Below are 15404 nucleotides of genomic sequence, written 5' to 3' on the forward strand. Positions count from 1 at the left end.
CTAAATTAGAAAACTCCAAAACACTCTTTTTCCATTTCTTCATAATTTTTTTATAACATTTTGAACTTTAAATCTTGGAATACAAATTTAAGAAATACATTCTAAGTTTTAAATTTGGAACACAAATTTAATAAACACATTCTAGGTTTCAAAACTCAGAACACAAATCAAATTTGAGAAATATATTTCGGATTTTAAATTCCCGAACATAAAACAAAATTGAGAAATACATTCCGAGTTTCAAATTCTTTAACACAAAACAAAAATTGAGGAATACATTTCAGGATTTCAGTACTCGATAAAGAACTTAAGTAATAGTAGTATTTTACTACAATGAGGTGAAAAATTAAGTAATGGGGTGAAAAATTCAATATTCAATAGACAATGATTGCTGATACAGAAACGTGCTTGTTTAATTTGCCTTTGCCTCCACGCTTATAGCCACATGCACTGAACCTCTTTTGGCTCTACCTCCATATCAATGGACACATCCACTGAACCACACGTTCGAAGCAGACGCCAAAGTGGTACTGACCACATTATCCTCTAGCTGCGGGCATAGCAATTTTCTCAGTTCATGAGGCGTAGACACTATGAGTTGTATAAGTAAAGTCCAAAATTGATGAAAAAAGAGATGTTGATTGAAACATATATTAAGTACTATGCATGTATGATTATTTTTTAAAAAATTAACTCTAAAGTTAAAATTAATTATGGAAGAAAGTTTAGAGATTTACAAAATATAGTTTTCTGTGCGTTCTTAAATGGTAAAAACAACTTGTTTAATTTTGCTTTTTTTGGTGTTCTAGGCGGATTCAAGCACTTGAAACTTAGAGTTTAATTTGTCTTCTAGCGTTTTTTTTATAAGCAAGAAATATACATTGAAATGAAGTACAAGGGGTACTTCAACTCAATACAAAGAAAGATATAGGGAGAAACTAAAAGAAATAAAAGTACAGCAATTGAGGAACCATTCTTGGTGGGGAGAAATTAGAATAATGCCTCATTAAAACCTTACTAGGAAAACCCCCTTGGGAAAACCTAGTGAATTGAGGAAAAAGAGTACAAGACTCCACAGGGAGGCTCGCCCAAGGGAAAAAAACCCCATAAGGAGGCTCGCCCAAGGGCGGTCACTAGGGCATAAGGGAGTTGGGTCCAGCACGGAAGGCCTAACTGGCCCATTTAGCTTAGGAATTAGCACTCTGTGTATCGACCCTGTAAAAGGGAATCTGACACACATTGTATGAGACTTTTGACATCTATCATACACATGATAAACTATTACCATTCTCAAGCTCTGCTAGGGTTTGGGATCTACCCCTCTCTTGAATGTTCATTTCAAGAACATTTTGGCGTCGTCTGTGGGGATCAGTAAACTTTTGATTCCTAGACCACAAATAATTCATGAACGTTAGAAAGCTACGGAGTAATTCCATGTTGGGGCGGATTTTGATTCTGGAAATGGATATTGGATGATCATTTTCGGATCTGGATTGGACATAATGCGATGCACTTGACCTTCGGGAATCCATGTCGCCACAGTTCTCTCGAAAACATCTTCTTCCGTTGGGTTTAACAATGATGGCGGCAGAAGCTTGGTGAGGAGCATCGACGACGAGTCACGCATCGTTGAAGCGGCACTGCTTGTGCTTCTAGCGAAGAAGGGTGAAGACACCTTCGACACTGTCCGTGACCAAAACTTTGGTGTGTTTATCACTACTCTAATCTGTATACGCGTCTTATTTATTTACACTCAATTTTCTTTTTTTATCTCATTTTCATAATTTTTTCTTATTATTTCTCTTCTTTTTATATTACACCAAATAGATAGGTCTTTGCAACAAACTTTTCTCCATCACACTGTCAAGAACCGAATCATGAAATAAATATTTAAGGAGCTCAATTATCTACTGACTGTACGTGCTTATTGGTATTGAAAAGAAAATCAAACATAACAATATAATCTTAGACAGAATAATAATAATAATTTTAAATGTTAGCGTTATGCTTCATGTTTACTTTATGTAATTTTTTATGCGTTATATACCAAAAATAAATTACTTTATGTAATTACTTTTAAGAGTAATTTCTCTACGCAGCCCTTACAATAATTGACAACTTTTAACTGTTTATACTTTATCGTTTACTTTTTAAAATTAACAATCATAACATCTTTATAAATCTAACTTATAGTACTCACTTATTTTAAGAGTCATCACTTTAAACACTCATATTGATTGACTGACTGAACTTTTTTTTTAAAGGTGACTGTAATTTATTTAGGTACTACTTTTTTTTTTTGAATAGAGGTACTACTAAATTTAATGTAAATCCTAATTTTTAATAGATCTCATAAATTTCAACCGACCAATGATAAAATAAAATATTAAATTGAACATCACTAGCCTTTTTCTTAACTTATTATCATTTTCAATATTTTTTTCAAAGTCACTATAGGGTAGGATATTACAAATAGTAGTATAAAATAGACAATCTATACAAAAAAAAAGACATCAATCAACTTATAAGTATTAATAAGGTCTAATAAAATTTATAGATAACTGAGCTCCTCAAGTATATAATTCCTTAAATATATAATTTAGAGTTCAATTTTTAAGTGATGTATAAATAATTTATATTGAGAGACCTACCTACTTGATATAATTTCTGAATCTCAAGCGGATTAATCTCTTATCTGTTGGCGGAACATATAAGGGATAAGAAAGGGCCATGGCCCTCCCATTGTTTTGTAAAAATGTAAAATTGTTGTATATATTTAGTGGTCGTGGCAAAGTTTTCGATTATCTGTTCCGTTACCCAATTCCTTCACGGCCCTATTGTGGTGCCCAATATTGATCCACTTTTGAGAAAATAATGGAATGGAACATGGCAGTGAGTGAAAGAGAAGAATGGAAGAGGGTTGATTGAACAGTTGGCGGTGGTGGGGCAGCAGGTAGGCACGTGTCCCATTCTATCACTTTGTTTTTTTCTTTTTTTTTTGGTCGACATCACTCGTTTTTTTAAAGACCATTCTATCACTATATTTTTGATAGTATCACTTGTCCGAAATTATAATTTTTTTTTACATTAGAAAGGTAAATTGTGCCCGTCAGGAATAAATCTTTGGACCCCCGTACCCAACTCATATGTCTGACAGGGACGGAAAAGATAATCTTTTATGTGAAGAGATGGAAAAAAAAGAAATAAGAAAATAGAAGAGAGAATGTAAAGATGTGATAGATGATTTGATGAATATAAAAGAGAAAAATAAATAGAAAATGAAGTTGGAAAAGGGATGAATATATGTATGAATAATAACTCGTCCGAAAAATTAAGCCACGTTCCCAAGATTTAGTGTATTTTTTAGGTTCTAATAACTCTTTTGAAGTAATGAAAAAAAAATTGATTTTTATTTTGTCTCTTGGAACCTGTTTGGATTCAAAGAGACTATCTATGGCTCTCATTTTAGAGGATTTTTTTACATGGTTAGTACAATTTTCAAAGAAAATTACCAAACTAGTGCAACTTTTGTTTTATCTCTTTTTTTTTTTTATGAAATCGCCACTACCAGTGGCGACACCAAATTTTTTTTTTGACTTTGTTTGTTAGTGACGGAAATGTGTCCGTCACAAATTCCGTCGCTAAAACTTTTGCAACGGATGTATTCACACTTCAATTTCCGTCGCTAACTTCTTTTTCATTATTCACTGGGATTTTGAGACGAAATATACTTCGTCGCAAATAGAATTCCGTCGCTAGACATTTTGTGACGAATGCTATCTCTCTTCACATTGGGTCACTAATAACTTTTATATTATCCTAGGATTTTGTGACGGATACGATTCCGTCACTAACAAATAAAGTAAAAAAAAAAAAAAATTTAGGGTGTCGCCACTGGTAGTGGCGATTTCACAAAAAGCAAAAGAAAAAAAAGATAATATCGCCAATGAGATTGACGATTTACACTAAACCTGTAAATAAAAAAAAAGTTGCTCCATTTTGGTAATAAATCTTTCAAATTACACCATCTAGGTAAAAAAGTCCTCATTTTACTCTTAAAACTTTTTTTTTCTATATTTCATTTAGTTTATGAAAATCTTATGTCTGATTTATTTTTCTACTTTAGCCACCTCAATTATTTAAGTTCAGCTCCGCCAATGTGGCTATGAGATACCTCAAAAAATAAACAACAACTAATAAGCTGTTGATTAAATACTGAGGACCAAATTTTAAATTTAATAACGTCATTTATCGAGCGAGACCAATATTTTTCAAACTAAATTTCACACCAGAAAGAGAAAAATAAAGTATATACATAAATCATAGCAGCCCCATACACAATCTCTCTAATTTCATATTGCATTTGCAGCACACCACCGCCACCAACTATGCAACTACTAATTCTGGTCTCAGACACTCAAAACTAAATTGGAGTTTTGCTCATCATAATAAGCAGAGTCTATATAAGTGGCAAATAAATAGCAACTCTTGCTCTATCAAGTAAAGCTTATCCCATCAAAAATAAAAAAGCAATAGTAACCCTACGTATTTAATGTGATCTCAAAGTCTCAAATGAAGGATTCACTTATATCAGTGAGATTCCTACAACTAATAAGGTGTTGGCTAAATACCGAGGACCCAATATCAAATTTAGCAACATCATTTGTTGACAGAAAGACATATTTTCAAACAGGATTACACACTGGAAAGAGAAAAAAAAATATATACATAAATCAGTGCAGCCCCAGATGCATTAGGGAAAAAATAAAAATAAAATATATACATATGCAGCCAACAACTAGGCAACTACCAACTTCTGGTCTCAGACATTCAAAACTAAGACTAAATTGGACTCTTGCTTATAACAGCAGAGTCTATATAAGTGGGAAATAATAGCAACCCTTACTGTACTATAAACAGAGCCTTGAGATCTTATCACTTCATATCAATTCTCCATTAATGGCTTCCCTCAGTAGCTTCCTCAAGCAAAGGCCTTCTTCATATGCTGTTGCATGCCACCACACCCTGTTGAGGAGATTGTTCTCAACAGCAACCAGTGCTGATTCCCCTTCTCTTGCTCAGAAAATCAGAGATTTGCCTAAGGATCTTCCTGGAAACAACATCAAAAAACATGTTTCTGAGGTATCTCTTTTCTCTGGCACTCTAACTTTTGTTACAAGCTGATGAGACAACATTCATGATTCAACTCTCCACTCATATCATGCCATGTGTATGACAAAATTTTCACTCTTTCCAGCTCAATCTTTTCATCATCACTCAAATGGGAATTGAATTTTGGAACCAAATCTTGTTCTGTTTTTCCCCCCTTTGTCCTGGGGTTGGTTTGAAAAGCTGTTTTGAATTCTTAGCATAGATCTTGGAATAATTACAAAATTGTGTTAGCAAAACCAAGATTAATGTCATGAAACTCAGTTGTTCTGTTTTGATTTCTTTGAATTGTTCTGCTATGTGATGACAAGAGCAGAAGAAAAAACAAAAAAAATTATCACCTTATGAAGTTCTTTATATTTTCTTTTTACTTCTCCATAGGAAAAAAAGAAACAAAACTTGAAGAAGAAACCATTTTGCAGAATAACTGACCTTTCCTTTGTAACCATTTTGTTTTATTGGAGCACACACTCTTGTTTCACTTATTCAATGCTTATCTGAAGTATAATATTCAATTTTTCAGCTTATTGGGAGGACTCCACTTGTTTATCTTAACAAAGTCACTGAAGGATGTGGAGCTTATATTGCTGTAAAGCAAGAGATGATGCAGCCCACAGCCAGTGTCAAAGACAGGTACAGGCACAGCCCCTTTCTATTTCCAATTCAATAAGAATTTCTTTTAATTGTATCTACATTAAATTTGATCAAGTTAACTTATATAATTTTCTTGAGTTTTTGCAGACCAGCACTTGCAATGATTGCTGATGCTGAGAAAAAGAATCTGATAACTCCTGGAAAGGTTTGTTTTGGCTTTTGATTTGATTTTGGATACCAATTCAGCTAATAGTGTGTTTGGATCAGTTTCTCTTTCATCAGAATTAATTCTGAAACCCATAAGCTACTCACAGAAGCTTCTACCCAGATTCTGGCTTCAAATTAAATTGTAGTTTTCAAACACAATTTTCAGATGTAGATGCTAATGTTGTGTACATAATTTTTTGGTGCAGACAATTTTGATAGAGCCCACATCTGGCAATATGGGTATCAGCATGGCTTTTATAGGTGCTTTGAAGGGATACAAGGTGGTTTTGACCATGCCCTCATATACCAGCATGGAAAGAAGGGTGACCATGAGAGCATTTGGAGCTGAATTGATCCTCACTGACCCAGCTAAAGGAATGGGAGGCACAGTGAAGAAGGCTTATGACCTTCTGGAATCCACACCAAATGCTTTCATGCTGCAGCAATTTTCAAACCCTGCCAACACTCAGGTTACCTGCCTAAATTCCTCTTTTTGTATTTGAAATACTTTACTGATAAAAAAATGTATAATACTTTCTTTGTTCCTGTTGGAAAATCTCACATTGACTAGAGATATGGCCAAATAAGCGTTTATAAATGGTATAGAAAGCTTTACTCTAGATTTGTTTATCGGAAAACACCCATATATGGGCCACCTGCAAATGTTTTGTAAATTTCTCGCTCCAGATGTCTAGCCCTGGGCATGAGGTTTTGAGAAGTCTCACATCGACTAGATCAAATGAGTCTTATAATGGGTAGAGAAAACCTCATCTCTAAGCTAGCTTTTGATGTAGAGTTAGGCCTAACCCAAATTCTACAAGTTCTTATTCATAAGTCACTTTTAACTAATTCACACAGATTGAGAATGTTATTTATCAGTCTCAAATTTATACAAGTTTATATTAATTTATGCTAGTGCTATACTTGTGTGTAATGGTTGGTTGCTTTTAATTTTAATTGTAGATTCATTTCTAAAATCCTTGGCATTTGTCATTGTGAGTTTATATCTGACTTCAACATGGAAAACAGGTGCATTTTGAAACAACCGGTCCTGAGATATGGGAGGATACAAATGGACAAGTTGACATATTTGTTATGGGAATAGGTAGTGGAGGCACAGTCTCTGGGGTTGGACAGTATCTTAAATCCAAAAACCCTAATGTTAAGGTGATGTTCTTCAGATCACAATTGAAATTACAAACTGTAACAGTGCCCTAGTGTTCTGTTAGATATCCTCATTAAATCCTTTGAACTGTTTTCAATCATACCAGATATATGGAGTGGAGCCATCTGAAAGTAATGTGCTGAATGGTGGTAAACCTGGTAAGGATCATTTATATTTCTTTGAATATCAGTTTACTTTTTTTGTATGGTAATTTTGTACATATTTTCTCCTTAAATGCTCCATTTCAGCTCCAAGCAACAATAGATTAAATCTAAAAGAAGTGGTGTAGAAGTCTCCAGAGTTTTTACATTTCATAGTCATTTCTTGCATGGGTAAATTGATGAAATAATATAACGTATGTAAAAGGTCACTAAATATAAGAATCTGAAGTATTTAAAACAATTATTCTGGTCTGTGATATTCTGAAGCCCCTTCTCCTATATACAAATTGCAAACTCTGATGCTGTCCTTATATACAGGTCCTCATCATATAACTGGCAATGGTGTTGGATTCAAACCAGACATATTGGACATGGATGTAATGGATAAAGTTCTTGAAGTAAGTACATATTGTTAGATTCTTCTACTAGAAAATAGAAATTTGGTTTGAGAACCTTGGTCCTCATCATTTGTTGCAGTCAAAAAATGATGTAGTCACTATAGTCATAAAATCTTGACCTTGGGATAAAGATTAGACGGTTCAGATTTCAAGTTCATGTTTTAATTCCAACTTTGTTGCAATTAAACATAGACCGTTTGATCTTCATTCAAAAATTCTGATCTACTGACTGCAGCGGCTGCACCCTATTTTGACTGCAGCAAATCCAGAGTCGAATACCTTGTGTTTCTCCTAACTGTCATTGGAAACTTGTGTGTAGGTAAGCAGTGAAGATGCAGTTAAAATGGCTAGGATATTGGCCTTGAAGGAAGGACTCATGGTATTCTTCAAATGACAATTTTGTGGAAGTCTAAAAGCAAGAATGCATGAAGTTTTATTCATTTAACCATGGATTTCACCCTAAGATTTACATATGATTCTTAAATAACTGGCAATAGACTGTTTCTGAAATGCAAATTAAATTATGAAATTGTAAATATTTTTGTTCCAACTTTTCCAGGTTGGGATATCTTCTGGAGCTAACACAGTTGCAGCACTCAGATTGGCTAGTCTGCCTGAGAACAAAGGCAAACTTATTGTGGTGAGAACACTTTCCTTAAAACAACATCAAACTAATGGTGTAAGCCTAAATGATCATCACCCTCAGTAACTAATTCACACCAGGCATAAACACTATGCAATCAATGGCACATTTTTTTCTGTAATATGGTTTTGGTCCCTGCATTTTTGGAAATTAGTCGCTCATTGTTTTTTTGTTTGACTTTAGTCCCTGTGTTTTCAAAATAGCCATGTTTCAATCCCTGAGATGACTAATAGTCTAATACCATAAGAGAGGCAATTTTTAGGATTGAAATTTACTAGAAAAATAGTCCTCGAAATTGTCTTTTTCTTTTGATATTGGTCTTCTAAGAGACTGAAATACGACTATTTCGAAAATATAGGAACCGGAGTCAAACAGAAAAACAAAGAGCGACTAAATCCAATAATTTCCAGTAATACAGACACCAAAAACACATCTAAACCTATTTTTATCATCATATGATTCGAAATTCGATTAAAAATGCTTAGAACTATGATTTTAAAAATTGCTGGTGACTTATTTTCAGACTATTCATCCAAGTTTTGGGGAAAGATACCTGTCATCTGTCCTGTTCCAAGAGCTTCGTGATGAAGCTGAAAAAATGCAGCCAGTGTCAGTTGATTAATGCCCTCCATCAGGTCTCATAAAACTAGAAAGTTTCGTTGTGGAGTTACAATCCTGTTGTAGCAAAAGTTGTCAACTTCAGCTTACAACTAGACTAAGACCCGTGCGCTGTTTGGGCGGACACAACTTAAATAATTGCAGAGTAGTCGTCTATGGTTTCAAATCGTTTCATCTTCCAAAATTTTTAGAAAGAGTTCAGCCACAATAACTAAGATTTTCTTACATTTTCGAAAACTGTCACTTTCATTTGTGAATTGTGATATTTATGATGATAATAATCACTGTTAAGTGACTTTATTTTCTCTCAAAATGTCTACACTTGAATCGTCATTGTGTTATGTTCTCTACTATCCACTCCTCTACTTGTTGAAATGAAGGAGTTTTACAATGGAATCTAAAAAAGAAAAATGAGGTAGTTGTAGAGAAGCTATGAGTAGTTGTATCCAAACCAATTGCATCCACTTCAAGTTTTTTAGAGGAATGAAATCAACCACTAAAAACATGTTTTGCTGAAATTTTGAACAAACCTAAAAAAAAGTAAATATTAGGCTTAAATATGTTGGAGGTCCCTCTAAAATAGGGGTCTTTTGGTTAAGGCCCCTACAATTTTTTTTGGGTGGAATAAGCCCCTAATGTGAAAATAATATATAGTGATAAACCCCTGCCGTGAGGTTCCGTTTAATTTCTCATGATTCTGCAAACGACGCTGACGTGGATTATATTTTGTGAAAATTATTCAATTAAAGAGGGTGCCACGTAAGTAAATTAGGGTTGAAAAAATAAAAACCCAAGTAAAAAACTCAAGTAAAATTCCCAAACATACTTGTGTTTTTTACTTTGGATTTTCATTTTATTTTTATTTTTTGATCCCTCATTTACTTACGTGGCACCCTCTTTAATTGAATAATTTTCACAAAATATAATCCACGCCAACGCCGTTTACAGAATCATCAGAAATTAAACGGAACCTCACGGCAGGGGCTTATCACCATATATTATTTTCACATTAGGGGCTTATTCCACCCAAAAAAATTTGTAGGGACCTTAACCAAAGCACCCCTATTTTAGAGGGACTTCCAACATATTTAAGCCTAAATATTACACCATTTTTCATGCTACTTACTTAGCATTGTCACGTTGCTAATATCAGTCCACAAATGGACACCAAACCATATTTCATGGACACCAGAATGATGAGTTCCACTTGGAGATGTTCCAGAAATCACATCGCCTGCAATATGAACAAAACAAAACAGAATTCGAAAACATTAAGTTCTTCTTTGCACAAATTGATAGGTAATCAACCAAAACCAATGATAACAATGGAAGTCCACCGAAAATTAAATCAAATGTTTTTTGTGATCAAACTAAATTACTAAAGTAATCTCTTATATCTTCTTCTTAAACTTGACCTATGTGGCACACTCATGCCAATAGAATAGTCACATGCCATGCCGTCAAAGAACCTATAACCCAACCAGACACAATATTCACCACTTTGTCGTTCCATGTCTTCCATGGCAAGTACAAGCCTAACATTTAATGAGGTTTTATGTATAAATGGACGAATCATCAGGCAAAAAAATAGGGCAAGGGAAACAGGTAAGGTTGTGCAAATTAGAGTTTCCGAAGAGAGGTTGATGGCTTAAGATTGATGCAGTCGATGGAGGTTGAATTGAACTATTGAAAGCAAGCTAAGAGTTGAGGGAACTTGAAATACTAAACTATAAATGTTTCTTTTGCTTTTGGGCCATTTGGAGGCATTTCATAAAGAGTAAGGGGAGGAGACAATGTGACCGAGCTGAGGTCAATTTCGAGCATGCCTTTCTTTTACATGTTGCATGTCTATCTTTTCATAACATGGTATAACATAATAATTTTATTTATTTTATATAAATAATAATTTTGGTAATGGAGAACTTATGGTTGTCGGGTCTGGAGATACATTCATAATACCAGTAAACAAATTTCCTTCTCTTTGTTGTCATAATATAAACTGCCAAATTGACTAGCTTAGTTTCCGGGGACATGTAAAGAATGCGTTTGTTCCTTCATTTAATATCGGCTTGTTAAACAATTTTAGGTTATGTTATTTTTTAGAATTACCTAATACGTACCATTACAACAAAAAAAAAAATTTAAAAGTAGCTCAGATTTTGCGATGAACAAACTTTTCGTCCAAAGAAAAAAAAAAAATTGTGATGAAATTAGCGATAATATCAGCCACAAATATTTATTGAAAAAGAATTTATCACTTTGGAAACGGGTTCTTTTTATCCATGGTAATTTAGTGATGAAAAAGTTTAATTTGTGTCAAATTTGGGATGAAATTAATTACTACTTCATCTCAACTTGAAACTTAATTTTTGGCAAGTGTCCTAGTGCCAACATTGGAGACAAATATGTGACACTGTTTGATCATAATGTAGTTTATTTTTAAAAATATCTTCATGACACATTTTTTTTGAACGATCATTACATAATTAACTAATATAATTTTAACATGACATTCTATTGAAGAAATTTTTCGCTAAGCTTCATTTTCATTTATTATTTTATATATTTGTCATACTAAGATATAATAAATTAACATTTTTTATACAAAGGGGACTTATAAAATATATTTAATTTAATATTTCAAAAAATGCTAAATATTTTATGTTAAGCAAAATTTAATATTTTAAACAAAAAATAAAAATAAATATTCATTATATAATTTAACTTATTTTTATTCATAGTGTTTAAATAGTTTTTTTTTGATACATGGAGGGGCAAAGACCTATGCTTAAATAGGTATTTGATACGATATTGTGTAACTTATTGATTTATTCAATATAATTTTATTTATTTATCAGGTTATTCATCTGGTAAATATTATGGTGTACTTTTATGAAAAATATAAAGAATTAAATATGTTTTTGTCATCTAAAATCAGGGTTCTTTCGTTTAGGTCCCTCTATTTTTTTTAAACACCCCTAAATGGAAATAATATTGCGGTTTCAGCCCTTGTCGTCAACTTCCGTCCTTTAGAGAGACCTAGCTAAACCAAAGAACCATGATTTTAGAGGGACCTAAGACCATGATAAAAATTGGGTTTTAGGTCCCTATAAAATCATGGTTCTTTGGTTTATGTCCCTCTAAAATTATGGCTCTTTGGTTTAGGTCCATCTAAAATCATGTCACGTCAGCGTTGTTAGGTGATTCAGTAGATAATAGAGAGAAGGTGAAGGGGCTGACACCTTAGTATTATTTTTCATTCAGGGGTATTTTACAAAAAAAAATAGAGGGGCCTAAAGCAAATAACCATGAATTTTGAGGGACCAAAAACACATTTAAGCCAAATATTTTACGAAATAACTAATTAAGTAGCTTGATTTAACAAAAATGGAAAATCTAACCATCCAACCCATATATATGTCAATATCATGCCTCCTTTCCCAATTCCTACCTTCTTGAAACCCTAAACATCTACTTCGCCTCAGCTGCGTCTTTTCAATTCATTCCAGTGATTTTCGACCTCTCTCTGCCTCATTGTCTCATCTGATCGCACCTTTGTCTTTATCGCTACCTATTGCCGCATTTCGGATCGGAGGCCACAAAGGATTTTCACGATCACCCTTTGACTTCATCTCGCGGATCCTCTTCATCGGGTTCTCTATTTGCGTCAACATTTCGTAGAAGGTAAATCAACAAATGAATCTCTTCGCTTGATTTTTATTTGCAAAATTAATTTACTAGATCCGTTTACATGCATGCGCTCAAATGTTTTTTGTGATATTTTGTTGTGTAATAGAGGAGGATTCTTATAGTCCTCCGATGGTCGTTATTGTTGGAGTTGGTCTTGAAATTGTTGTTATTGCCCTTGAAGCTTTGTTGAATGCGACTGAGTGGCTCTGCGTTGATTGCATTTGTTGTTTGCGGTCGTTATTTGTAGTCGTTGTTTGCGGTCATTGTTTGCGTTGTTGTAATTATTTCATTGTTGAGAGAATTTGTATCCCAACTTTCTATCCAATAAAGATTTTGCTTTAAAACAGAAGTCTTTGTAACAAAGGGCCAATTCTTTTATTTTATGTGGTAAAATTTCAATTACAGGTGTAAAATCAATTGTCCAATTTCAGTTAGAAAACATAGATATATTAGTTTTTGATTTAAGATATGTTTGGATTGTTGGGATTGAGTGAAAATAGATGAGATGGAATGGATTGTGAAGTGTTCCTTTGTTGGACTTAAAATAAATTATAATCCAGTATAACGACTGCATGTATTACTGATGGAGGTGGTCTCCGCCTGGGATCCTTCCTTGTTGGGGAAATTGCTTTTTGAAAAAACTTAGTATTGACATTCAAGTTTTTCAATCACCTGAATCTAAGATCACTTGCAGGAATAGTTAGGACTTTAAATGTCTTATTTGATGTTGCTGAGGTTAAGTTAACCTTTGAATATTTCCTTACTGTAATGAAAATTTCTATTATCATATCAATCAAATTGGAAATAATTACCGGTAACAAAATCTGGTTAGTTACCTAATTAGATAAGTGATACTAATTTTAAGAGGACACGGATTTCCATTCATTTCCTTTTTTGTTTTTGAATTAGTTATGCTTTTTTAATGGAGATTTTTTTCAATCTTTGTGTAGGTAAAACAAGATATTGAATCGGAGATTCTTGGAGAAGATCAAAGTTAGGGTGGGTCACTAAGAAAACAGTGTGAGTGTATTTTCTTTTTTTTAATTTAAGCCATGACAAACACAACATTATTCATCTTCTATTGCCTTAAGAGGTTTCTCCTCTTGGTGTGGATCTAACCATTTACAAATAATAATCAACATATGTAAAGGTAGTAGTATTAGTTATAATTTATAGAGTTAGTTCACATTTACCCTCTCAAAGACACTTCAATTACGCTCACATCTAAAAAAAATTGCATGTCAAGCCTAATACACAGACAACAAACTTCTGCAACTCTAGAACTTCATCCCCAAAGAACTCCCACCATTCTACTAGAGTCCTCTTGTTAAGTGTTCCAAGAGCTAGGTCAGATCTAAGAAAACCACTTTTGCTATGAAAGAATTCTTCTTGAACTGGTATTTTATCACGTGCTTCATAATCAGGCATCATCTTATATAAACAATCAAATAATCCTTATTTAACTTCAACATCTGCCTTAAAACTAAGAGCATAATGCAATGGAGGGTTGAGATAAAATTTTGCAGCATGCAAAGGCTTGTGGAGTTGTCTACCCCATATTGCATCAATAATATCTCACAATGGCTTATAACAAAATTACATAGATAGTTGAACTAGTTTTAAAATAATAAGTTAAAGCATAAAAAACACAATAAAGTTTAATTATAAAAACTCCAATTGAATTACCTCATCTTAACACCATGGAAAACCCTTTGTGGATTTACTCTTTAACTTGGTCAATTGACTCATAAATGAAACCCATGGTTGAATTATCTTTAGAATTTACATCACAAAGCACTTTGATAAGAGGAAATGCACCCCTCAAACAATCATATACATCCTTCCAAAATAGGTTGTTCCTAACTAATTCCTCTATATGTTTTCCTTCCCTTGTCCTAGCATAGGTGGTATAGCATTCCATTCTTTGCTTGCAACCATTCTCTTAAAGAAGCCTTGTCCTCATAAAAACATCTAAAGTGATGTAAGATGTTGCAAATTGAGTCATGCCGGGTCTCACCAAGTCTTTCCCATTGGTGTGTTGTTGCAACAAAACTATAAGATAAGTTCTTCCATAGATATATCTTGTGATCATTCCCCCCTTTGGAAATTGTGTTATTGTAAATGGACACTTTTCTCAAAATCTTCTAACATAGATCAATTCAATGGGCGCACATGGTGTCCCATACAATTTCTTCCCTTTTCTTATGGACAACTCTATGGTGGCTTTGTAATCGACAACATTCTCTGTCATAACTTGAACAACATTATCATCACCAATCTCTTCCACGGCTTTATAAGCATTTTAAAGATGGCTTATGCTGTCTTGGATATGTGGGAGGCATCAATGGACTTTAAGAATAACTATTTACCAAAAAATTCATAATTGTTCCCCTCCTCGTATCAGCCCATCCATCTGTCGTTTTAGTGTACCCAACTTTCTTCCAAATAACTCTACGCTCTTCAATAATCGGTGGGCCTATTCTGTTGTGTTTGGGGCTTTAGTTCTCTTGTAAGGTGGCAAAGATTTCCCGCTTTAGATGGACCCTCCTTATTGGATCACTTCTTGCTTCTAATAACTTCTAATAGTTCCTTTTGAATCACTTATTTTCTAAACATGAAAATTTGATCTCTCCAAACAATCACTAATAGGGAGATATGTTATAAGCATAAAATGCAAATATTAAATTTTTTTTCAATTATCTTAAAGTACTATTTTCTAGTTATTTTTACATGTAGCCTAGCTAGTACTTAATGAGTGT

The 15404-nt window shown here is 33.5% G+C and overlaps 1 protein-coding gene across 1 annotated transcript; it reads left to right on the plus strand.

The window, feature by feature from the left end:
• The first annotated feature begins 4816 nt into the window (after nucleotides 1-4816).
• On the plus strand, nucleotides 4817-9288 carry LOC130728272 (bifunctional L-3-cyanoalanine synthase/cysteine synthase 1, mitochondrial). The gene is made up of 10 exons (XM_057579687.1): nucleotides 4817-5142; nucleotides 5693-5802; nucleotides 5911-5968; nucleotides 6177-6440; nucleotides 7000-7137; nucleotides 7242-7293; nucleotides 7615-7694; nucleotides 8014-8073; nucleotides 8254-8334; nucleotides 8861-9288. The coding sequence occupies exons 1-10, from the start codon at nucleotides 4960-4962 to the stop codon at nucleotides 8957-8959; spliced, it is 1125 nt and encodes a 374-aa protein (XP_057435670.1). The 5' UTR covers nucleotides 4817-4959; the 3' UTR covers nucleotides 8960-9288.
• The last annotated feature ends 6116 nt before the right edge of the window (nucleotides 9289-15404 follow it).

This window comes from Lotus japonicus, chromosome 1 (genome assembly GCF_012489685.1).
Source record: "Lotus japonicus ecotype B-129 chromosome 1, LjGifu_v1.2".
Classification (NCBI taxonomy): Eukaryota; Viridiplantae; Streptophyta; class Magnoliopsida; order Fabales; family Fabaceae; genus Lotus; species Lotus japonicus.

Bases quoted from the DNA above. Each gene is read 5' to 3' on its own strand.
- LOC130728272 (XM_057579687.1), top strand. From the start codon at position 4,960: ATGGCTTCCCTCAGTAGCTTCCTCAAGCAAAGGCCTTCTTCATATGCT. The intron at 5,143-5,692 runs GTATCTCTTTTC...TCAATTTTTCAG, and splicing joins TCAAAAAACATGTTTCTGAG to CTTATTGGGAGGACTCCACT. The intron at 5,969-6,176 runs GTTTGTTTTGGC...TTTTTGGTGCAG, and splicing joins ATCTGATAACTCCTGGAAAG to ACAATTTTGATAGAGCCCAC.